Source organism: Muscardinus avellanarius, assembly GCF_963383645.1.
Source record: "Muscardinus avellanarius genome assembly, chromosome: 2".
NCBI lineage: Eukaryota > Metazoa > Chordata > Mammalia > Rodentia > Gliridae > Muscardinus > Muscardinus avellanarius.
The window spans coordinates 31,854,812-31,881,636 of NC_137787.1; the positions used below are offsets into that span (position 1 = coordinate 31,854,812).

General features: G+C 37.8%; 1 protein-coding gene across 2 annotated transcripts in view; it reads right to left on the reverse strand.

Moving 5' to 3' along the window:
- Positions 1-26,825, reverse strand: part of ADAM23 (ADAM metallopeptidase domain 23) — a gene marked incomplete at both ends in the record, with an annotated part of 182,679 nt that overhangs the window by 45,103 nt on the left and 110,751 nt on the right. For both annotated transcript variants that reach the window (XM_080689511.1, XM_080689512.1), the window contains 9 exons: positions 2,123-2,213; positions 3,074-3,158; positions 4,304-4,467; positions 7,293-7,364; positions 16,600-16,665; positions 18,626-18,699; positions 19,502-19,574; positions 23,510-23,573; positions 24,975-25,057. In XM_080689511.1, coding sequence (XP_080545637.1) covers positions 2,123-2,213; positions 3,074-3,158; positions 4,304-4,467; positions 7,293-7,364; positions 16,600-16,665; positions 18,626-18,699; positions 19,502-19,574; positions 23,510-23,573; positions 24,975-25,057 — 772 coding nt within the window. The remainder of the gene's footprint in view (positions 1-2,122; positions 2,214-3,073; positions 3,159-4,303; positions 4,468-7,292; positions 7,365-16,599; positions 16,666-18,625; positions 18,700-19,501; positions 19,575-23,509; positions 23,574-24,974; positions 25,058-26,825) is intronic.

Consider the following 26,825-nt stretch of genomic DNA (forward strand, 5'->3'; position numbering starts at 1 on the left):
AACACTGTGCAAAAGGTTTCATAAGCAGTCTTAAACAGGAGTGAACAAAACCACTTAACAGTCATAAGCCTAACCTGGATTCCAATGACTGACATGGTGATACTGAGATGGGCTTTTTGCTTCATTCATCACCCCCATAGTTCCTTCTTTCTCCTCAAAAAGTGATAATTACTCAAAGAAAAATAATACGTAATACATTGTTTTATTTATTTTTTCCTAATCTCCCTCCCTCCCTCTCCCTCTTTCTCCCTTCCCCTCTCTCTCTCTCTCTTCTCTCTCTCTCTCTCTCTCTCTCTCTCTCTCTCTCTCTCTCTCTCTCTCTCTCTCTCTCTGATTGAATTCAGGGGCATTCTACCTCTGAACTATACCCCCAGCCCTATTGCCCTATTTAATTTTTTATTTTGAAACAGGGTCTCATTAAATTACTACACACTGGCCTTGAACCTGCAATCCTGTCTCAGTCTTCCAAATACTGAAATTACTGGTGTGTGCCACTGCACCTAGCTTTCTATTTTCTTTTCTATCATAGATACAGATATTTTTTTTAAGAAAGATGGGGTTTTCCTGGTGGTACTCAGGATTGAACCCAGGGTAGCTCTATTTTATTTTTTGTCGTTTGAATCAGGGTCTTGCTAGGTTGCTGGGACTGTGCCGTAGATTTCCCTGTCTCAGCTTCTTCCCAAGTATTGGAAATACAGGCATACCTGATCCTGATTTTTTTTTTTACACAAAGTTCAGAATTCATGAAACAGCTACCTAAACAAATCATTTACAAAGGAATTAAGAATTATAGGAAGGAGGAAGCTGTGGTAGATATTAGAAATGAACTCAATTCCTCACTATGCTCTATCATCCAAGCCAGTAGTGCCTTTCAGCTTACCCAAGCCTTGGCCTCCAAGATTTTCAAACAAGGTCAAAACCCCAATAATATTCATTTCTGACTGTTTTCCATACCAGCTAATGAAACTCTAAACACTGCCCTGGAGCAGGAATTTCCTTGGGAAAACAAATACGCTGAGTAAGGTATTAATAAATGAAAGTTTGTGGGGCTTTACAAAATACCTTCAGAAATCTGTGATGACTATGTACTTGATGACTTAATATACACATGAAGGGAATCAAGAAGTCCACTGGTAAATATTTTCATTTTTTCCATATTATACATTAATTACAAAAATGTATAAAATGCAGGATAATGCTACAATAGATTATTTTTTCTTCTTTGGGTAAGTTGGGGTGGAAGGAGAGATGTTTACTCCTAGTATCTCACATATACACAGAGGGGAGAGGACTTTCACTTAATTTCTAGCTTATAAGTAATATGAATGCACACAATGGTCTCTTCAAAAGACCACATTATGATGTTTGTAGGCCATATACTTTTGTCCCTACAACAAAAATGTATTAAAAATATATTTTGTTCCTGTGTCAGTAGAAAGAGATATATAATCTGAGATGGACATTATTCTAATTTTACAAGACATCAGAAATTTTCTAGGACCCCTAAAACTATGGCGAGTCTGATTTTGCCCATTAGAGAAGTCAGCCCTGTCACTATCTCTCATCCAATTAATGAAAAATTATTACCTATTAGTGATACCTAAAATTCACTCACCGTGCTTTTCCACTGAATGGGATCTGTGGTCCTATTTGGACTCCCTCTTGTACCTGGGGCCAGCCTCTTTTTAGGGGAGCTACCTTTTCCAACTTTCCTGATGTGACTAGATGTGTACTCTTTTTTGACTCCTGGTTTAAGCTATTTCCCACTCCATCTATATTATTATCAAACTTGTAATGAAGCCTCACTTATTATCTTGTGTCTATCCTCAACTACTTATAACCCAGAGGGGGAGTATTTACTACCCCTAATCCCAACATTCTACAGTGTGAGAAAGAACCAAATCAGATCCCAAGAAACTGGGTATGATTATATGGATTGTGAAATGGAGATTTCTACAACCCAAATAGATCCAGCATTGTCTCAAGTTGCTCATCTTATAAATTTTATAAAGAGATATGCTACAAATAAATTATAGTGAATTAGGAATGAAAACTTTCAGCTGGATATGCATTATACAGAAATAATGGCAGAAGAAAATGAGTAAGAAGGTTAGGTACATACTTGGCTTTCTGCTAGAAGGTTCCCATTGGATTCCAAGATTTTGAGCCAGGCTCTGCGATAATACTTGTGCCACTGCCATTGGAAGACCATACTGTTTTTCAGAGTTGAAAGTGTGTGGGGAACATTTGAAAGAGTGCACAAAGCTAGTTATTATTTCTTAATTGTTACCACATATCATCTCAACCTCCCTAAGAAGAGCTTCACAATATCTAAAGATGGTGGATGTTCCTTATTACTTCTTTTTTGCAATTGTTTCCCCCCAAAATAGAGCCCCTCTTCCTCTGTGGCACCTCTTAAAACTTGAAGCTCTCACATGAAAATATAAAATACAAGTCACAGAAAGCTGTGCCCTGATCCAACTCATATCAAATCAGGATAAATTTGACTTACTACAACCATATTAAAAGGTCCCCCTGAGTGATGGCTACCGGGATAAAACAGTATAACATATTGTAGTATTCACCAGGCTTTAGGTTTAGTGACATAGGCTTTTGTAGTGTTTTTGTCAACTAAGAGTTTTTTCCATAAAAATAAAAGTTTCAAAATCCAAGCAATGATATTAAGGAAATATTTGTTTCAATTCATTCTACAGACAGGCAGAAAGATAAAAAAAATATTTACATAGAAAGAAAAAAGATAATAATATTGTAAACTCTGACTTAAATTAGCTAAATCTACATAGGCATGAGTATTATTAGGAAAGGACTAATATGCTGATAAAAAGTAGCATCTTTTGTATAGAGACCTAAAACTCTTTGTACCTGATAAATATGCAAAATTACCACTATGATAATCAAAGATATCATCATGGACCCAAAGGACCAGCTACTCATGCTCATTCTGGATGCCATAACTCCAAATGAGCATGAGAAGGAATATAAACTGGGCCAGAAAGAAGAAAGAGATCAGATGCAGAGATAAAGTCCTACTTTAAAATATAATGAAATTTACCTCATTCACACCAACCCCTCTTGTGCGAGAACAGACACCTCCGAAGTAGCTCAGGCTGCTTCTCTTATAGAAGAATGTGACACGCCTTAAGAGAAAAGATGCTATTAGAAAAACCAATGTACTGGCTACCATATAAATGCTCCCAAAACATATTTATGCTTTTGCACGGAACACCCTAAAACTAACTTCTTCTACAAAAGAAAACACTGTATTTTAGCCGGGCATGGTGATGCACATTTGTAATCCCCGCACTTGGGAGGCAGAGACAGGAGGATCACACAGGTTCAAAGCCAGCCGCGCTGGCTTAAGAGACCCTGTTTCCAAATAAAAAGTATAAAATAGGTCTTGGAGTATAGCCTGAAGTTAAAGGGCTTCCAAGAACCCCAGTACCACCAAAAAAAAAAAAACCACTTTATTTTAAATACATTTAAGTTTATGCTGTCAAAATGCCTTTTAGTTTATAATGTGTCAAATAATCTCAATAGAGCAAATATTAACTGAGTACCAGGTACTAGCACAAGGATTGAAGACACAAAGATAAACTAACCATAGCCCTTGTGATTTTTCTAATAGAGAGTATCTAGTAGTTATACTGAATATTTCTGATAAGTATAATTGGTAACTAAAGACTGAGAGAAAAAAAAGCACATGGTAAAGAAGAGAGGAAAAGAAAGAGTATTTTGTATAATTTGATTCCAGGACAGGACCCTGGAGGCCTATTTGAAAAATTTCCCATGAGTAAAGAAGAAAACATCTTATTATAGGGGGAAAAAGTATAGTTCCCTTCATCCTCAGTGACAAAAACTCAACTATCTACAATGGTTTATCCAAAAGATTATGTTTCCCAGCTTCTCTTGCAGCTAGTTGTGGTCATGTGACTAAGGTCTAGTAAATTATGTGCTGGTGAAAGTAATGCATATAAGCTTTCAGGAAATCTGCTTTACAAAAGTTTATCAGTTGGAAGGAGTGCCTTTTTCCTTGCTCTCTGCCTAGCAGCCACCTTAGATTGAGGATAGAACTTAAAGGCTCTAAAGTAGTTCTCACGCCATGGAACCACTGGCACTTCAGCAAAGGAATCCTACCTCCATGCTTCTTACATAACAGGGAGGAGCATCAACAGCAATCTTGTGCAAGTCACTATCTTCTGATATGTAACTTAACTGACAAAATAAAGGAGTAATGAAAAATGTCAGACCAAAGACTGCAATGAAAGGCTAAACCAATACGTACGAGATGAGGTGCACAGCATCGGCATGCTGCTTTAGGCGCTGCCGATACTTGGAGAACTCATGGAGCATCTGCACAGGGTTGGTGGTGATTTCGATGTGGTCCTTCTCAGTCCAGGTCTCTACAGCCACCAGGACAACCCTGGTATTGAGCTGCTCCTTGTAAATCTGAGGGTATACAACAGGACAGGTGCAGGAGGAAAACACTGGGTCAAACATGCACGATCAGTGAGTCAGTCAACGGAACAGGAAGGGGAGGTGAGAAAACATGGGATCAGAATTAGCTCAACTCTGAGAATCTGCTTGTCCTTTCTCTTGTCCAAGAGCAAAGACAATGAAAAAAAGAACAATCACATTAGTCAGTCTCATATCACCTGCACTCCTCTATTTCCATCCCAGATCAGCATGTCTAGTGGCCTGGCATCTCACAGGGGGATAGATGGTAGGGATGTAAGGATGCCAAGATTCGCAAGTAAAACATAAATTAAGAACAGGGTTCAGTAAATCACTTTTCCTAACCTCACAGGAAGTAAGAGATTAAAGCATAACATATAGACTCTGATGCATCACAGCCTGTTATCCCTGCTGGACTGGGACAGTCCACCAAACAACACGGCAGCATGAAAAGCAAAATAACACTGGGAAAGAATCGGGGATCTGAGGCCAAAGAAGGAAAAAAGCATATTTATATTTATCTCACCCTGGCCACAGGATGGCATCACTCAAAATATTTACATTGTTAACCTTCTGCTCTCTTTCTCTATATTTGGCCCAATAACTAAGCAACTTATGCAATTAAGTCACTTCAATGAGCGCTGCCATTTCCTCCGATTTTCAAGCTAATTAACAAAACAATGGATGATCTTTGAACACATCCAAAGAGGGATCTCCCCCTCTTTGCCTAGTCAAATTGGAAGCTGACATGACTTTACAAAAAAAGTGAATTATGCGTAATGTCTTCTTAAAACTAATGGTCAGTTTCAGAACCTTCTATGATAATTGTGGTTTAAAAGATATGATTCTATTCAGTCACACTGAAATGGCTAACAAAGACCTACCAACTAAACAGCTTTTGTAGGGGGAAAGATATACTTGTGATTCTTTTTTCCATATTCACTTACAGTTTTCTTCTGAGAAAATCGACTACAGCTAAAATTAAAATTAATAAGCCAGGTGTAAACTGGTTCTCGAAGGCTTCAGTCTTAAGTTCGTATTATATATCCTATGCACGTTCATTCATATTATAATACATTTGCTCATCTGGGGCTACCAGGCACATAACAAACACTGGGTATACATAATATATGAGAGTATTTACAGGACTTGAGGTTTGGGGCCAATTTAAAAGGCAGGGGGAAAAATAGAGGCTCTTTGGAATAAATAATCATTTAGATGTTTGGCAAGGTACAAAGGGTTTTTTTTTTACCCCATAGTTAAAAGAAATAAACAATAAATACCAGATTAAAAAAATAATTTGGCTGAACAAGATAGCACTTTATAGTTGAATACATAGTGTGCTATGTTTAATTTATTTTAGTCAAATTGAATTATTTATTGTAACATGATGCATAATTTCCAGATCAATGAAGTTCCTACCTACGGCAGGAAAAAGGAAGGAAATCTTAACAATCATTCTTTTCTTTAAGAGGGAAAAAGATGCCCGACATGGTTGTGTACACTTCCTGGACAGCCTCAACTACTTGGTGAGGCCCTCTGCAACTCAGTGAGACCCTGTTTCAAACATAAGGAATAAAAAAGAGGGCTGGGGGTGTAGCTTGGAGGTAGAATGCCCCTGGGTTCTATCCCCAATATCGCAACAAAAAAAAAAAGAGGGGGAAAAGAAACACTTTGTGTTGTTTCAATTCTGTCATCTAGAAATAAAGTCTGAAACATTCCACTATGTAAATACTAAGATAATAAATTTGTGTGTGTTTTACTCAATATTAAACCCAAAGGCATTATACCTGCAAGCTACACCCTCAACCCTGTTTTATTCTTTATTTGAAAACAGGGTTTTTAGCCGGGTATGGTGACGCACGCTTGTAACCCCAGCATTTGGGAAGCTGAGACTGGAGGAGAGCACTTTGCAGACAGCCTCAGCTACTAAGGGAGGCCCTTCGCAACTGAGTGAGACCCTGTCTTGACCCTGGGGTGTTGCTCAGAGGTAAAATGCTGCTGGGTTCCATCCCCGGTAAAACAAAAACAAAAGAAAACAGGGTCTTGAGAAGTTGCTCAAGAGCTTCTCTGTTTCAGAGGCTGGCTTTAAATCTGCAATCCTCCTGTCTCAGCCTCTCAAGTATTGGAATTACAAGCATACACCACCATACAAAGCTTGCATTCTTTTTTAAAAGTTTTGTATTATCTATATTGTCCAAACATACTCTGCTTCAGTCTAATAGTTATTCTCTAATAGCACCACATATTCAAAAATGCTCAGCTTCTTATTAAATGTCATTTTCCAAGTGTGATTTGTATTCTTTATAATAGCTATTGTTTTTTGTCCCACATGAACCTTGGTAACAAGAAGGTCTAGAACATCACTTACAAGCAATTCTGTACAATTATTACATGTAAATAGCTTTTTTAATGTTTAAGGAGATGGAAATGCTAACTATCCTTATTATCACATATTATATGCCTATATATATATACACACACAATATGTAATAATGATAGTTTTATATATATATATGTCACATTGTAACACTATATCCCACAATATGCACAGTTAAAATTATTAATATAATGTTTTTAAAAGCAACACTAATGCATCTTTAGGACTCCAAGAACAATCCCACAGCCCCCTGAAACTCAGATAAACTACTGTTTGTGAAGCAAGACCATCTTACAATCTCTTCACCAGATGAACTCAGAGACTGCATTTTTACCTTGGCCCAAGATATAGCTAAAGTAACAAATGAGCAAATAAAGTTGGAGATATGAACCATGCCACACCGTGGGAAAAATAGGTTCAAGAAAACTGAGATACTTACGGAATCCACAAGGTTGACCACAGATTTTGCAAAGTTGTTGGTGTGTGCGTGAGAAGAGCGATGCTTCTTATACTGGGGGGAAAGAGAAGAGGAACCAGTCACTGCCAAACCACAGTTTGATGATGAATTTCAAAATTCTATAAAGGCAGAAATCTCTTAGCAAAGGTAGAAATGAAGATCAAAGCTACAGAGCTCGTGCCATATTGGATATGGTAGCGTGTGTCTGTCTGTCTGTCTGTCTGTCTGTCTGTCTGTCTGTCTCTCTCTCTCTCTCTCTCTCTCTCTCTCTCTCTCTCTCTCTCTCTCAGGAGAACTCTACCTAAAATATCCAGGATGTTGTGGGTAATGGAAAGTGCTGATAAGAATCTGCATGAGAAGCTTCATCTCTGAGAAGTAAGTTTTTAATTCAGTCTCAATGTCAACCAATTCAATCCTTTTGTTCTCACTGAAATAACATTTCACAGTGTATAAAGGACTTAGAACAAAATATGTAATCTTCATCAAATACTTTCCCCACTTTAAACTGAAGGCCATTCTCCTATCAAGAGGAGTCCTTAAGTAAGCGGAGGTTTCGATACTGCCCACGGTGCGGAGTGCACCTGCCGTGCACCGAGTATATTCCTCTTCCTCTAAGTGAAGGCTTTTGCTTCTTACTCTTCAGAGTCAGGCAAAGGGGAAACAACAGAGTAAAAGGAAGTATGCTGATGACTGGTGGTGGTTTGATTATTCAAGAACATAGAGAAAATTAATTAATAGAATCATTTTATAACAGCATCAGAAGGGCTATGTTTTTAGCCATGAGTGATATCCCTTGTTCACTCTATCTCTAAAAGGACATTTAGCATTTGAAAGGTGCGGTTGGCAATAGGAAAACTGCGCCCTCTACTGGTTCCTGAAGCTGTGGTAATTTGTTTTATGTTTGTTGTTTGTTTTTGTTCTTGCCATACTGGGGATTGAACCCAGAGGCATTCTACCTCTGAGCTGTACCCCCAGCCCTGTTTTTATTATTTGTTTTGAAAGAGGATCGCACTAAGTTGCGGAGGTCCTCACTACGTAGCTGAGGACCTCACTAAGTACTTGAGGCTGGTGGCAAACCTGTGATCCTCCTTTCTAGTATCCCAAGTACTGTGATTACCCACGTGTGTCACCACACCTGGCTAAGCTTTGGTGATTTTTATAACTCTGGAGGTGGCGGGGAGAGGAGACATACTTAAAACCACTGATTCTGTTTGTACAACAAGTCTTTGAAAATTGTCTTCAACTATGATGATTAAAAGAGTTAACTACAATGCACCAATAAAAAACTTTTAAAGAGTCAACCTTCAGCCGGGCGTGGTGGCGCACGCTTATAATCCTCGCGCTTGGGAGGCAGAGACAGGAGGATGCGCAGGTTCAAAGCCAGCCGCGCGCGCTGGCTTAGGAGACCCTGTTTCCAAATAAAAATGTAAAAATAGGTCTGGGAGTGTAGCCCGGAGGTAGAAGGGCTTCCAGGAACCCCAGTACCACCAAAAAAAAAAAAAAAAGAGTCAACCTTCATAAAGATTTAAAATATTTCTACACTGGAAGCCATAATATTCTTTCTTCTCCTTTGCCCACCTTCACCCTATACATGTCAGACCTTCTGCCTTCCTTTCAATCTCTTTTTACCACCCTATAACTTTTTTTAAAAAAGAAAGTATGTCTTACAGCTTGTATACGTGACAGTTATTTTTAAAACACTGATGATGCATGCATGGTAAGTGTGTAATAAATTAACTGATACTGTGCAACCAGCATCATTCATTAATTTGTAATTATTGGTAGGACATTGCTGTTAATGAGCATCTTTATTGGACTCAAACTGTATCAATGTGTTTTTTTAAAATTAAACTTCAGTTTATGCAGGCAAGTGAGCATAAAATATCACATTCATCTGTAACTTGGGAGGGCACTTAACAGGTTTTTTTAAGCTTAGTATGAAGACATTTCTGAAAACTGTGCAGCATTTTTAAGTTGCCTAGAAAATTCTCCAGGCTGAAAAATGTCAGAGACACCTTTTAAGAATAAAAGCAAAAGTCTCAACATTATGTTCCTTTGGGATGATGAAAATGTTTTAGAACTGTATAGAGGTACTGATTGCACAATCTTGTGAAGGTAGGAAAAAAACACTGAATTGTAGACTTTTTAACAAAGGCCTTAAATTAAGTAACACACATCATGAAAAGAATAGGAAAATGATAGTTGCCACTTATTTTAATGCAGTGGTATTACACATCTCTTAAGATGAAGTTTATTTTGTTTCCGAATATTCATTTATCCTTTTTAGAGATTTCTTTTATAGTTTAGCAGTCATAGAAAACATGACTCTATGTTTAAAACATTAATAAGGTCTTTTAAAAGTCTACCAAAATGTGATTTTTTTTCATTATTTTGTATTTGTAATTTTCAAGTCTCTTTCTGTGGAGAAAGATCCCTGCTGCATGGTGAGTGTATTAGAGTGGATGGAGACTGGAAGCAGACGGCCCTGTGGGGACTGTATTGTAAAAGTCCAGGTAAACTGTAATGTAGGTGGGACCGCTATAGAGAGAAGTGGGTGGACCTGAGAAACATTATGAAGGTAGAACTCCCTAGACCGACTGAACTTCCGAATGTGGAAGGTGAGGAGAGTGAGGAATAAAAGCTGACTTTCAGGTTCTGAACTGGAATAGATGGTGGATGGTGGTGCCATTTAAAATAGCAAGAAAGACCAAGAAAGAGACCTTTAGGACTAGAGAGATGTCTTCATCTGTTTTCTCCTGTAATGACTGAATACCTAAGACCATGTAATCTATAAAGATTAGAGGTCTGCTTATCTCATGGTTCTGAGGTTGAGCTGTCCAAATGCAGGGCACATGGCATCTGCTCGGCATCTGCTAAGGGCCTCCTTGTTACATTCCAACCTAATGCATCACCTGGTGTGACAGAGCAAGCTTGCCTGCTAGGCCCCCTTCTCCTCATCTTAGGAAGCTATCAATGCCATCAATGGGGGACCCACCCTCCTGACCTCATCTAATTCCTAATTGCCTCCCAAATATCATTGACATGTGAATTTAGGGGTTATGTTTCCAGCACATGAGCTTTTGGGGGACACATCCACCCCCTAGCAGACACTTTGAGCTCTGATTTAGAGGTTTAAACATAAGATGCCTATTCAATATCAAAGTACAAGTGTTGAATAAGAGGTTGGATACATGCACAAGGAACTCATAATGCTAGAAGCTGTAAAGTAGGGAGTAAAGAATTTGAAGCCATGATATTTAAAGACTTGAGTCTGAAAACTGTCACTGAGGGAGCGAGTATGGAGGTGAGAATTCTGGGGCACTCCCATAATTCCAGGAGCCATATTTAAAAGACTGAGAAGACATTGGCCAGTGATGTGGGAGAGCTATTTGTCACAGAAGCCAAGACAGAAAGAAAATGTTTCAAAAAAGAGAGCAACTGTGTCTGATACTGCTGAGATATTAACATAAGGATAGAATGGCCACTAGATTCCTTAGTTTGAAGTATCATTTAATTGAGCATCGAGGATTTATTAGAAATGGCAACTGTTTCTCCTACAACAAATATTTTGCTTTATGAAATGAGTTTTATTATTCTCGAATAACTTATCCAAGATTGAATGGCTAAAATTCAAAGCCTACTCTGGGCTGAGACAGGAGATAAACTTGTTTAGTTGACAATTTTTATTAAGTAATTCATGGGTATTTCCAACAAATCATGATTAATGATGAGAATGTGTAATTTGTTAGGTATATATAAAATATACTGTTTTTTAGTAAGGAAAACCAAATGAAGTATAAATCGAAAAACATTTCAATTACCATAACATATTTGTACTTACTGGCTCATACTTAAAATTATAAGCAAAAATACTTGCCTTTTATGTTAAATATGGCCACCAATCTTCTATTAGAAGATTTTAATATTTATTTTTAGCTTAAGTGGCTCAAGGAGATGTTTGCAGACTCTTATCAAGGCTATAATTGGCTCCGAAATTAGGTTTCTGCTAACCAGGTCCTGAAGATGCTTTCTATAAAATTGAGGGGGTTTTTTTCTAATTGAAAGCCACTGTTAGTCTGATGCTTGTTCAAAATAAGATATGTACTTTTTTCAGGCAGCCAATATTAGGTTACTCTGAATTAGAGAGGTAAGCCAGAATGCAAATGTAGGCAAAATGTTTCTATTTCCTGCATGAATGAGAACTAATTTTGCAAATAAAGAAAAATGTGCCATCACCATTTATGATAAAGCTTACCTTCCCATTTTCAGCCCACTGAATATAATTTACATTTAAGCTGGCAAATTTGCTTTTATTTCCTAAACAAATGAAGTCTTTAAAATTTGCCTTTTGAAAACAATTAAAAATCTATTTTCAACCCAGAGGTAAGCATTATCAAAATAACTGCCACCTCGTATATTATAAACGTGGTGAGATGAGGACTCTCAGTGGGATGATCATTTTAAAGCCCAACAGCAAATCTCCAAACATTATAAAACAGAAGCATTAGTTATTCTAGGTGAATCTGACTTTCAACATGTAAATTTAAGTACTCTGATTTACGCTTGATTTACTATGTCTTTGCAACAATCCTATTTAGAAACTATATTTACCTCATATAAAGAATACCTCATATGAAAAATACCTCAAAAAAAAAAGACCTTACTTAGCTCTCAAGAGAAAAAAAAATTCTTATAAAGTGATATACTTATTTGGGACTCCTATTGACTAGAATGTGATGTGTTCTTACAGTGAAAGGAAAATATTTAGTTTTATTATTTCAGAAGTAATATTTCTTTAAAGAGTAAAATTCTCGTTAGGTAATTTCTTTCTACCTTTGGCATTATTACCACTCAAAAATAAAAGGAAAAATGTTAACATGCATTCACTACAAGTTTATCGCTACAAATTACAGTTTAACTGTCTCAAAAACAAATGAACAGATCATGCCTAGTTCTCACCCATTTTAATAATTATCATAATAAAATTATCAAGACTTATTGGCTAAAAAATGTTTTAGATTTTTAAATTTAAAATGTAATAGCCATAATAAGGTGACTTCATCGCAGAATATATGGTATAACACAGAGAAGAAAGTTTTCTATGTATGAAACAATATTTTAATAAGGGTGCTATTTTATTATATATAAGATAAAGGTAAAATTATTTAGATACTTGTCATTTTAAAGAATTAAAAATAAATTCAGAGGGACTGAGGGCATAGCTCAGTGGTAGAATACATACCTAGCATGCAAATGGCTATGAGTTCAATCTCCAGCAGCATTCCCTCCCCCCAAAATCAAAATATATAAATATATGATGTCTAAAATATTTGCCAGGCCGGGCGTGGTGGCGCACACTTGTAATCCCTGTGCTTGGGAGCTAAAGACAGGAAGATCACGCAGGTTTGAAGCCAGCTTCGCTAGCTTAAGAGGCCCTGTTTCCAAATAAAAATGTAAAATAGGTCTGGGAGTGTAGCCCGGAGGTAGAAGGGCTTCCAGGAACCCCAGTATCACACACACACAAAAAAAAATGCCAGGCATGGTGGCATACACCTGTAATCCCACCACTTGGGAGGCTGAGACAGGAGAATCACAGGTTCAAAGCCAGCCTCAGTAGCTTAGTGAGGTTCTCAGCAACTTAGTGAGACCCTGCTTCCAAATAAAATATAAAAATAGGTCTAAGGGTATAGCCCAGAAGTAGAAGGCTCCTAGGTTCCACCCCTGATACCACAAAAAATAAAAAATAAAATAAAAAACAAAAAATTACTGTTTCCTATTTTGCAATTTCTGAGCTCTGCTGTCTGGTTGACAGCTTTGGGTATCTTCCAAATATAGCATAGTGGGATAAGAGATATGGAATTGCAAGTCAAGGTTTGAGAACCGATTCCATAGATTACTGATTAATTAGGAATGCATTTTGCACATTCAAAAGAATCAAATATATCTTAATTATTTCTTACTGCTACTTCAAAAGTATTTGTATGATGGATGCTGAGGAAAGCTTAATCTTCTAAAGCTACCATTCCACAAAACAAGCCACAATGCTCAGGGTTGAGAAGTAGCTAAAAAGGTCTCAATGTTCCAATTCACAAACAGAATTCAGATAAAAAGATTACCATATTAATGCTCTTTAAGAGTGTATATTTTAGCCTTCATTTTTGTTCTTCAGAAACTTATATTTTTTAGCCTTCATTATCTGAAATCGCTGACTACATATTTGGTTTTCCATTCCACCAAGGAAGACCTCTCCTAAATTGTATTCAATTCTGCTAAATTCTGCTTCTTGGTGACATATCTCAAGCAATGCATTTAAAGGCTACTGGCACAGAAAATAAATCTTTATACAAAAATAAGAGGAATTCTATAGAAAAATTTTACATTCAACATGACTGAAATGGTACTTGGTAATTAGTGGTAATTAATTTAAACATCCACTAAAGTAAGAGATTCAAAAGTTTATATATCAATTAAGTCATCATTTAAAAAATATACAGTGTCTGATCCCGGCCTCAGTAGCGGCCTTGCCTCACAGAAGGCTCCGATGTCGGACACTAGCCCTGGCACCGGCCTAACACCTCGGCAGGCTCCGATCACGGCCTCGGAGGCCCCAGTTCTGGCCTTGCCTCACGGCAGGCTCCAATGCCGGCCTCATTGGCCCCAGCACTGGCCTAACCCCTGGCAGGCTCCGATCCCAGCCTCGGAGGCCCCAGCACCGTCCTTGCCTCACAGCAGGCTCCGATTCCGGCCTCGCTGGCCCCAGCACCTGCCTAACCCCTCAGCAGGCTCCGATCCCGGCCTTGAAGGCCTCAGTAGCGGCCTTGCCTCACGGAAGGCTCCAATGCCGGCCGCTGGCCCTGTCACCGGCCTACCCCTCAGCAGGCTCCGATCCCAGCCTCGGAGGCCCAAGCACCAGCCTTGCCTCACAGCAGGCTCCGATCCCGGCCTCGCAAGGCCAATGCTGGGGCCTTTGAGGCTGGGATCGGAGCCTGCCAAGGGGTTAGGCCGGTGCCGGGGCCAGCGAGGCTGGGATCGGAGCCTGCTGTGAGGCAAGGCCAGTGCTGGGGCCTCCGAGGCCGAGATCGGAGCTTGCCGAGGGGTTAGGCCAGTACTGGGGCCAGCGAGGCTGGGATCGGAACCTGCCGTGAGTCAAGGCCGGTGCTGGGGCCTCTGAGGCTGGGATAGGAATCTGTCGAGGGGTTAGTCTGGTGCCAGGGCCAGCAAGGCTGGGATGGAGCCTGCCTTGAGGCTAGGCCAGTGCTAGGGTCACCGAGGCTGGGATCTGAGCCGACCGGGGGTTAGGCCGGTGTGGGGGCCAGCAAGGCCAGATTCCGGGCCTCCCATGAGGCAAGGCCGCTGCTTGAGCCAGCGAGGTCTGGATCAGTCCACCGGGTAGCCAGGCCACTACTGGGGCCGTCAAGAGCGGGATTGGTACTTGCAACGCGGCATGCACAGAGAAATATCACAGAAAATAAAAACCAGATGCTTCTCCTAATCAGCAATAACTTGGAGGAAAGGGGCAACAGGAAGAGGTCGAGTTATAGAAAGGGCCCTATAATGAAGCAATTAAGGTGACCAATCAGAGGGTATGGAATAGGGGAGGATGGAGCCTCTTTAAAATGCAGGAGGTACATAAACAAATGTATCAAAGTTCATCACCAAACAAGCATGGGATCGAGGGAGGGGGAGGGAATGGGATAGGGGCTGGATGAGGGCTAATTGGATGATGTGTGCTTGTATATATCCTCTCAAGTCTTGTATTCCAATGTGATATATGATTACAATACACCAATAAAAATAAATTTTAAAAAAAAATTATATATATATATATATATATATAGTGTCAAAGACTTCTAGCCGAGCGTGGTGGCACACGCTTGTAATCCCTGCACTTGGGAGGCTGAGACAGGAGGATCGTGCTGGTACGAAGCCAGCCTCAGCTGGCTTAAGAGACCCTGTTTCCAAATAAAAAATCTATAAAATAGGTCTGGGAGTGTAGCCCGGAGGTAAAAGGCCCCTGGGTTCCATCCCCAATACTACCACAAAAAAAAGACTTCTTTTTAAGGGGGGGCTGCTAATTAGAATTTCGAGTTGTCACTTCATCATGAAACAGCTTTGTCACATAGTCTACTAATCTAATTATGGTTTTGTTAAAGTAAAATGAGGACTTAAAGATATGTGCAAAGCAATCTGAATTTTTGTTTCAATCTTTTACAAGTTTTTCACCCATATCTGAATTTTAAGCATTTTTAAAGATCCTCATCTTTATAAGTCTTTCCAGAAATGCAACTTCATTTTCATAAAAACAACTACTCTTAGCATATGTAGTTTTTAGAATTAAATTATATAACCGTGTTAAAAATAACAACTGGCCTAGCCAGTTTAGGGAGTGTGGCTGTGGTACTGAAGCCAACTCCCAGTAGCACATGAGAACCAACAGGACACATCTCCCAGTTCATCAATCAATTCTCTCACTTTGACAGCTTGAAATCAGCCATGGTGGGAAGAATTTCACCAAGAAGATTATCAATCATATAAATCATGGCTTTACCCCAGCCCACCCCCAAGAACTGAGAGTTAAAGTTTACCAACACACCACTCATATTGAATATAACAGCACAACTCCTGACAAGAGCACATCCACGAGTGCTAGCCTTTGGCCAAGACATTTTGCAAAGGAAATGGTTAGACAGAGTACAGTTAGGAGAGTTTCTACTTAACCTCCAAAGGGGCATATGAAGAGTGAGGATTGTTTTTCATATTTCTGTTAAGTGTTAACAAAATCACTCATCTAAAGATATCTTACTTCTACAGATTAACAAGAAATAATTATTTTTTCCAATACCTAAGTTAAAGTTATTGTTAAAGAGAGTCTCTTTAGATATATCCTTATTATACATGTTTACCTATAAAATTAATTTGTCACAAATAGCAAGTTAAAAATAATATATTAGAAGAACAAAATCATGGAATAAAATACTAAGTAGTGGTCAAAGACATAGATGAAGAAAAGTGTAGAATAACAATTTTAAGTAAAGGCAAGTGAAAGGCATCAAATAACTAAATCTATCAAATGTATCATTAATAAACAGAGAAAAAGTTTAGAGTTGTGAGAACTCTATAAAGCCTTGTCTCCAAACACCAATATATAAACTGAGTCATCTAATAGCTCCAAAAGAAAATTTAAACATGTTGGCACTGATAATTAATAAAAATAATTAAATTTAAAGCAAAACAAATTATTTCTTTGGTAAGCTATTGGACGTAAAAGCTTTTGATTCTATATTCTTACCATTTTGTGATCATTAACGATCATAAGCTCCAAATATTTCATTTCTTCAAACACACCACGAGATGGCTGTGGAAATAAAAATATATGATTAAAATGGTGGTTGATATAAAATATTTCCAATGTTCACTGCTAAATTGTAGAAAACGTTGACTATCAGAATTCTAGAAACGTGGTCATGGAAATTTTTTAAAAAGTACTTCTTACCAAAATATTAAAATATTGGTAAACATTCAAATACTCAGAAAAGAACTATATATCATTATCTTTAAAGTACTCATCAAGATAGAAAACAGCTAATGTTGTTTCTATATGTTTTTTTATATGTGGAATTATTCTATACGAAGACATGTAACATAATACTGGGCTGGGATGTAGCCCAGTGGCAAAGCTCTCACTTCGCAAGCGCAATGCCCTAGGTTTGATCCCCAGTGCCAATAAGACCAAAAAAAAAAAAAAAAAAAAACCTCAAGCTTAAGAAATACACTGTTAAAATACATAAATATCAATTTCTTAGGCATTAAAATATGATAAATATTCATATCTTCTTACAAAACCAGAGGAAATCTACTTAAAATTCATTCCATAAGAAAATAATAAATTACGATTACCTGGAGGTATATCTGAAACAGGTATCAATATAGATAAACACAAACACTAACTTCATTAAAATTCTAATGATGATGTGCCGATTCTTAAACACATGAGCTCTCAAAGGAATAAACAAATACAACTATTCTAAATTCTTCTAGATTTAAATTATTACTAAATAAGCCTTTAAAAACAAGTACCAAGCATTCCTCATTTAGACGTTTATTTTTCGTAGTTTAAAAATCAGTAATGGTGGCTCTTTTTTCTTTATGTACACAATCATTGATCAGCTTAGGGGAGGACCGTAGTGATAGGAAAGCCTGTATTCAATACTACCGCCATTCATTTGTATCTTGAAAAGCACTAAAAAACAGACTGCTAGGTATAACAACAACAAAATAGTATCTGTATCACCATCCTACCAACATAAGCTCATAAAAGAGAGGAAGATTTAGCCTTGAATTAAGTTTTTGGTGGCTAATTGTTTTCACACACAAAAAAAGTTTATTCAACAAAACATTATCTAAAATGTGCAATTTCCACTATAATTGCTCATTAAGTTATCTAGTAAATTACCATGTAATCTATAAGCTGTGGAATTAATTCTTGGTTACATGGCCTTCACCATGTAATTACTAACCAGTCCCCATCATTACAGCTCTCTGATCTATTATGAAAATGACTAAGAACACAGTTTGTTACAAAGCTCCTATACATTTATCAATACATGTGATATATATGATAGTTGTTCATTATATAATTGCATGGGTTTTCTTTTAGTAACTGTCATATTGCTAATGGTCAAATAGATTCATTTTGCTCTGAAAAACATATCCAGCTTCAAAGTTTGGTACAAGAGTTCTCAATTTGAAAGAAATACAAATGTTATAAAAGCTTTATCACCACTACTCCCCTAAAAAAAAATCTTACTTTTGTTTTTGTATTGAGTATTGAAGCTAGGGGAATTCTGTCTCTGAGCTACATCCCCAGCCCTATTTTTTAATCTTTATTTTGAAACAGGATCTTACTAAGTTGCAGAGGGCTACACTAAGTAGCTGAGGCTGGCCGCAAATCTATGATCCTCCTGTCTCAGTCTCCCAAGTAGTGGGATTACAAGTATGCAACACCATGCCCGGCTCAAAAAAAAAATGAGTACTATAAATTTGATGGAAATTTTTAGCATAGAACTAAAAACAATCTTTATATGGCATCAGGGTTGACAGACACTGTAATCAGCTTGAACCACTAATAAGGAAAGATGAATAAAAAGTGGTATGCTGATACGGCTCGAGTCATAGGGTTTTCTTGTTTGTTACTTTGCTTTTTTGAAGAATTGTCCAAATCTAAGGTGTTCTAGGGACACTTGGGTGCTGTGCAATGACAGGCACACAACCTAAGAAAGTAAAGCAGGCCGTTAGTGGCTCAAGGTCACACTTACATTCACAGCCCTCTTCCTTCTTTTCAGCCATTGTAATTCAGACAGAAAGGGCCACTGGTCACCACTTTCCATACCTGTGTAAGTGGGAAAACAAATGCCAAAATATATGCTTGCTTGACTGCGTTCCTGGGAGAGCACGTTTTAAAAATATTATGTTAAGGAACAGTGGCATTGGTAACATACATCATCACAAAGCCAAGACAAACTAAGATGTACAAAGGACACTAGTCATTAAACATTCCAAACTCTCATAGTCACAAAAATAGTTAAAATGTGTGATTTTCTTTCAAACATCATAAAAAATACAGGCTCCTCAAGATTCAGTAGATGTGTATTTGATCTACAACCATCTGATAATACGTCAAATTTTAGAGAATTCTACTATGCCTAATTCATTTTGGAACTTAAAATAATGTGTGGCATAGTCTTTTGCATAAATTATTAAAGGCTTTTGGCATGAATAGACAGAAACAGCATCACATACCCCAAGAATCCCAAAGACGCCTTTGCCAGCATTAGCTGCTAAGAATGCCTCAAGGTCAGAGCTAACAGGGAGGCAATACCAGCTAGCCAAAGAGCAGCAAACCAGGAAAATTGAAGGACAAACCTTACTATAAATCACTCCTCTAAATCCGACCACATTATCTGGTTCCCAACCAGACCTTTACTCCACGGCTCCAGGTTTCATCTTTCCATTGAAACAACTCTCTGCCTCATTACACGAAAAGCTGGGCCACTCCAGTACTCATCCACACGGCTCATCCTAGATCTCAGGCTAAGCCCATCCACTTCCCACCAAGCCTAGAGTTTCACCTGGTCACAGCTTGGACCTCATTCAAGTATAATGGCCATATTAATTTTTTTAAAAAAGCTTACTGAGATTCTTCATTTGCTTAGAAGATTGTCCTGCCAAGGTTCTCTGAATTATATGTGGTCGACCTGTGCTTTTCTGAAACAAAAACAATTGCAGTCAATGAGCAAACAAGGTGTTTACAAGCTTCTGTGGGATACTGTTAGAACTTTCTCACATGTCCTTCCTAAAACAGGAATGCTTATATGTCAAAGCTTTAGCTATCAAAAATTTAAAGTATATGTCGCACTGACACTTTAATTTTAAATAAAATAGAGCATCTTCCTATGGACCCATTTTAGAAATAGCATAGTTTTATTAGCTACTCTTTTTTTTAGTATTGGGGATTGAACCCAGGGGTAATCTATCTCTGAATTATATCACTACCACCCCCCATCCCTATTTTATTCTTTATAAATTGACAAAGGGTCTCACTAAGTTGTGGAGGGGTCACTAAGTTGAGGATGGCCTCACTAAGTTGTTACAAACCTGCAATCCTCTTGTCTCGGCCTCCCAAGTACTAGGGCTACAGGTGTGTGCCACCACACCTGCTCACTAGCTACTCTTAAATAAGCTTTTCTCAAAATCATGAACAGGAATGTCACAGGAAAGAAACAAAAAAGGTCAATAAACATGAAAAAATGTTATATGTTGAATGTTTTAATACTCCTTCAAATCCCAAACTTAGGGAGAATGAAATTTTGCCATCAAGTTGGGAAAGATTTAAAATTATAATACACATAGTTAATTATGTTGCAAGGCAAAAATCAGTCCTACGTTGCTGGTGGGAGGAAACTGGAAGCATTGCTTGAGACAGAGATTTACCAATGTCTACAGCAACTTGAAAACACCATGTCCTTTGGTCTAGAAATAACAGATTTAGGCATGACTAATAACCATTATTAGTACTATTATTTCCATTACTGGGTGCACAGGATGGGCCAGGCAACACTTAGATACATATTGTCCAACTTGTTCCTAACAAGAACCATTCAGGCTATAGTAACTCTTTAATTTTTTAATTTTTTATTTCACTTTTTGCCATGGTGGGGATGGAATCTGAGGGCCTCATGAATGCTAGGCAAGCACTGTAACATTTAGATATATCCCCAAACAGGGAAACAGACCAAGTAATGTGTGCAATGTATATTTGTATCACTTTGACTCTAACTACGATGTATAATTACAATGCACAAATAATTTGATTTTGTGGTACTGGGGTGGAACCCAGGGGATTTTCTACCTTTGGTCTATACTCCCAGACCTAGTTTATACTTTATTTGGAAACAGGGTCTCACTAAGTTGCTGAGAGCCTCACTAAGTAGCTGAGGCTGGCTTTGAACCTGTGAGATCCTCCTGTCTCAGCATCCCAAACGCTGGGATTAGAAGCATGCGCCACCACACCCGGCTAATAAAAAATGTTTTTAAAAGAACCTATGGAGCCGGGCGTGGTGGCGCACGCTTGTAATCCCCGCGCTTGGGAGGCAGAGACAGGAGGATAGCGCAGGTTCGAAGCCAGCCGCGCACGCTGGCTTAGGAGACCCTGCTTCCAAATATAAAATGTAAAAAGAGGTCTGGGAGTGTAGCCCGGAGGTAGAAGGGCTTCCAGGAACCCCAGTACCACCAAAAAAAAAAAAAAAGAACCTATGGAACATGTATTTTATCCCTACTTATAAAATAAAGATATTGAGACTCAAACAGATACATTACTAAGCTGTATTATAAAATAAGAATCCAAGGGCTGAAGACAGTAGCTCAGTGGTAGAGCATGAGGCCCCAGCTTGAATCTCCAGCATCACAGAAAGAAATAATAATCATCCAGTCAATTTATTTGAATATATATATAAACTATATTATCAAAATTGAAATAATGCATACTAAAATGTGAAGGGAAATTATCTTTGGAGATAGAATAATGGATAATTGATATTCAGTTAAGTGTTTATTTTGCTTTTCAAAATGTTGCATATTAGTTTTATAATCAGAAGAATGGTTACAAAAAAGACCCTTAACAGATTACATAAAAACAACAATGAACAATTGTGCTCTTCATGTTTCATTTGCAATAGAACTTGAATTTTCATTGGAAATATCTCCTCTGTTATTATTGAACTCAGAACACAGCATAATAAAATTAATAACAATGCTATGAACATCAAAAAATCTAAATTCAATTATAGTAAGCTCTTAATTCTGGTAACAGGTGAAAAGGTGCCACAAGTAATAGATTCACAACTGGATCAGCCACACAATCGTGTAAATTGATTATAGCTTCAAGTAGGGCTCCTTTCTCTCTTTCCAGGATGAGGATGAGAACAAATCATTACATGAACAAAGGATAGGCAGCAGGAGGAAGGCAGAAAAGAAGCAATAATAAGCATGTAACAATCAGCCCTGTATAGTGTAATTATGACCATAACAATGTGAATGCAATTTTTAAACATTATGATAATAACAGTATACACATAAACCTTTTCAACAGTTTAGCAGACAGTGTAACATACATTTATTAATTCACTGAATCTACAAAATTACCCTATTAGGGATGCATTGAAAATTTATCTAATTTACATGTTTTTAAAACTCTAAAGCTTAGAGAATTATTATTTTGGATTATTTGCTTTCTTCTTTGAGATTTTGTTTTTAGGGTGAGAAAGCCACTAGTGAAAGCCAAAACTGAAAGTCATTGTTGTGTGTGTGTGTGTGTGTGTGTGTGTGTGTGTGTGTGTGTGTGTTTTGTGGGGGGTTGCTGGATTAGTCTAATAATTTTGCTGCATACAGGTTATTTGTCTACCAGTGACACTGGGAGAACAACATTTTACCTAAGTGAACTATCTTAATCTAGGTTGGGTTGTCTTCACTATCTGATAAATTTTAGAGTTACTATTTAAAATCTGATACAGGTTTATTAGAACATCAACCATGTACAATTAAGTAACTTTTCTACCTCAACTTTAAAATGTATCCCATATACATTAAAGATAAAAAATATTTTCTGCTCTCCATTAAATATTTGCAATATTCTGACTCTATCAGCCTCAACATATTATTTTCCCCTTAGCAGTTCTATTCACTGATCTGAGGCCCACCATTACCTCTCAGGACCTCCAACTCGCCACTTTCACTGCATTCTCTCCTCTCCAACCTAGTCACGTCCCCCAGAGTTCCTTGAACACACCAGACACACTTCTGCCTCAGGGCTACCATCATTACACATCTTCTGGGAAGTTCTAATTTCCTTATGGTCTTAATTCAAAACTCACCTTCTTATTGTGGCCTTCCCTATACAGTGCATATAAAAGTTTAAGACTCTACCTCTGGCTTCATTTTATTCTCCTTAGCAAGAATCATTATTTACAATACCATATGTAATTATTCCTTCATCCTGCATATGCCTAGCTGCCCCTGTAATTTGTATGATCCATTAGAATAAAGTTTTATGTTTATTTTGTCATTGATGGATACCTCGCACCTGAAACAATACCAGCAAGTAGTATTATTTTCTGAGTATACATGTGAAATTTTAAATTTGGTTGCATTGTGTTAATGAGAAACATTACTAGAGTATGTGTTTCTTATCTAGGTCACTGGCCTAATGTACATGACTAGACATTATTTTCTTCCCTATCTTAAAACTAAACATTGTATTAAATAATCATAGTTCAGCCCATAAAATTTTCCACTATTCTTAGTCCAATAGAAATTAAGTACATGCTTACAACCACACAATTATCTAAGGGAGACAAGAAGAAGGAAACATGGCCACTCCAAAACTAAAGGTCCTTGCTGCTCTCTCCATAGACCGGAAAGAATTGGCTTTGGCTTCTGAAACCCTAAGCTCCACGCTTCTGACCATTCCTTACTGGTGTGTGGGCTCAGCATGTCCAAGTTAAGCTTCAAACTCATGAAGCCACTCTAAGTCTGAAATAAGGTAACAAATGCACTTTGAAATCTACGTTTATTTTCTCCTTACTGCTCAAAGATGCTGCAAGAATCAAAGACCACAAGGATACTGATGTCACAGTCAGACTTACCTCATCATGAATCAGCTCCAGAGGCTCTATCATGTACACAAAGGTACTGTCTTCAAACATACCACTGGAACACAAGAACCCACACATGGAGAGAGTGAACAAATACAGCCAACAGTAAGAAACAGCAAGCAAGCTTCATGGGTGTCATTCATTGGAGAGCATCTAAACCAATGCCTTCATACTGTTCATATACCTGTATGGAAGGAAGCCCACTGTGGTCCAAGCACTCTACATGTTAAAGTACACACCAAGAGCATTCAAATTACATCTGATATAATTAGTTTTTTAAATAAAATGGGCAGATTAGAGCATTAGTCTAGAATAGGAAACGACAATATCTCAGGTTATTCTAGAACCAAGTACAACTAATACAAATTTCTATTCATGCAACTCTAGTATCATCTAGGAGAAAATAGGTCCTTCATATAAGAATAATACAAAACTATCTGATTCTGAAGAGGTAAGCAGAAGTAACTTTAGGTTTGTAAACTGTAAATTTCCATCAAGCAGTATGACTCTGTGTCATTAAATAACATTTAATTTTGAGAGCTATGAGGTTTTTCTAACAAAGTGTACACACACAAAAAAAGAGTTTCAAGTTTCTTCTTCATCACATGGATAAAACTAGATATTCACATGAGGTGCTACTATGTTTAGGTCCAAAGATGCCTACAGATTTTTTCTTTTCGATCCTATCTCTAAATTAATGCAGGAATTCCCATCTTTTCCATCCTTTGCCTGGCTGACTCCTAGTCATACTTGGGCTTAATCCAACTGATGTGTCTCTAGAACACACCCTGGGAGCCTGCCCGATGTAGAATCCACCACTCTCCAAGCTTCCTGCTATAGTTCAGATCCTAAATGTCCCCCAAAGGTCCAATTGTTAAAGGTTTGATACCCAAAGTCATGCAACTGGGAGGTGGTGGAGCCTTTAAAAGGCGGGGCCTACCAAAAGACCTGTAGGTCATTGGGGCATGCCTTTGATGGGGATTGTGGAACCCTAGTCTCTTTATAACTCTCTCTCTCTCTCTCTTGTTTTCTGGCCATATTGTCAGTGGTTTTATTGTATCATGTATTCCCTCCATAATGTGCTACTTTGCCATAGGACCAAAGCAATAGAGTCAACCAATTATAGACCGCAAACTCCAAAATTGTGATCTAAAAGAAACCTTTTCTTCTTAAAAGTTTATTATCTCCTGTATTTTATTACAATAACAAGCTAATACACCCCTGTCCTTCCTCTTAACAGAACCTACCAAAATGGTAATCAAATATCCTAAGTAATCATTAGTTACTCTCTAAATCTCCTACAGATTCTAAGTGCTAAAGATGGAGAAACTTTGCTTAACAAGGGACTGGCACAGAAAAGTCACTAAAATAAATACTGGGAAAAGTAAAACTGGGAAGAATGAATGGATAAAAGCCAGCTTGGAGGGCAGGAGGATCCAATGAGATTCCCACGTACTGAAGTCCATTGCATGTTGACAGAGCCACCTTGGAGTCTTTGACACCTCTGATGCTTCCGTGGTAGTAACAGTGCTCTCCACCCTACAAAGCAGAACAAGGTTTAATTAGCTGGTAAGATTTTATGCAATGTGAATTACTCTTTGGATGGTTCTGTAAAGTAAAAAAAATCAAAGATGGAAATGTATATTGAGTATTAGAAATCCTAGAAACTAATCTTATTTAAAGTCATGAATGAGACTAGACAACTTTGAATGTTTCTGTAACAAACGTGTGTATTCAGCTTAATAAAGATGAAAAAGCTTTAAAGGGAGTGAAACCAATGTAAGTGATAAAATGCATAAGCATTTCTTAATCATGTGTTATAGGAGTAGATACTTACCAGATGTTGCTAGCAACACAGTTTACTTTCTCCCTCCCTCCCACCTCCAAGGCAACCACTTTTTACTCTTCCAGTTGTTTATTCTGGTGTTTACCTATGTGCTTTGGAATATTTATATGGCTATGTCTAAGCTATTCCATTTTAGAAGTATCTTCCTCATATAGAATCATAAAAGTCCCTCGATACACATCACCAGTTTTGGTTAAATCACTATTTAGTGTTTATATTATGACTCTGAAAATATTATTCACAGCTGTGCTACTATACTTACATTTTCTTTCTTACATCATTTTATTTTTTTAGAAATTTTGCTTCATTTGTTTATTTTTCCATGTAGTTAGCATGTATATATATCCTTGTTATCAAAGAGTACTCTAATATTAAACAACTCAGTCTGGTCAAACATATCAACTCATGTATCACATCTGTTTCCTTCCTGGAGATGCCCTTCTGCTTCCTTTCTACCTGCTGCTTTCTCAGCCCTTTGCACAATTGCCATTGGGGACTCTCCAGAGCTTTATTCTCAGCTCTCCCCATGTGTTCTCTACTTGTAGTCCCCGCTTCTTCCCTTGTTGTCAGAAGCACATATTCATTGTTATTTCCTTGAAAAAGGATTCATGGAAGATGATGGAAGATGATGTAGTGCAGATTTGCATGGACAACAATTTCTTTTTCAACTCTTGCAACAGGCCCACAGTTTTGGTGAGTAAAGAATGCTAGATTGGACATAATTTTCTCTCAGCATCTCAAAGGCTCTATGTGTACATTCTTCTAGTTCCTGATGTGACTGTTTAAAATTGTATGTAATCCCATTACTTGATGCTTGCTAATAAATCTGGTGTTTCTCTTTTAAAAGTACTTCAGGGAATTCTATTCATCCCACTTGCACGAAACCTCATGCTATACCTCGGAGGGGGTCTTTGCTGTTTTGTAGTACTGAACACTCTATGGCACCTTGTAATCAAGAAAATTCATGCACTTCAGTTCTAGAAAGTATCTTTCATTATTTCTCTGATAATTCCTTCCTTCCCATGTCTCTTCATAAACTGAGCTCATTCACCAGACTAGAAAAGGTATGGCCATTTGGCTTAACTACTTTCCAGGTAGACTTTCTACCAAACTCCTTTTATTTAACGTTTATTTTTATATATTATTTTTATGTGAATCATATTTAAAATGGACAACATTCACAGTGCTTGGAGCCCTCCCTCCCCCCACTTCCACTTTTCCCTCCTCCCAACAATGAGTGTCCAGGCTGACCATGCTACATTCACAGTTATACACATGTTCAAATGTAGCTCCTCCATTAATCAACCTCAGCCTTCTTCCTCTCCTACCCTTCCATTATAGCTTTGCTGAGGTTCCCCTCCATTATCTAAAGTCCCACTGGTATCCCTAATACTCCCTAGTTTGGGCATATTAGAGAAAACATATGTCCCTTCTCTTTCTGTGCTTGGTTGATCTCACTTA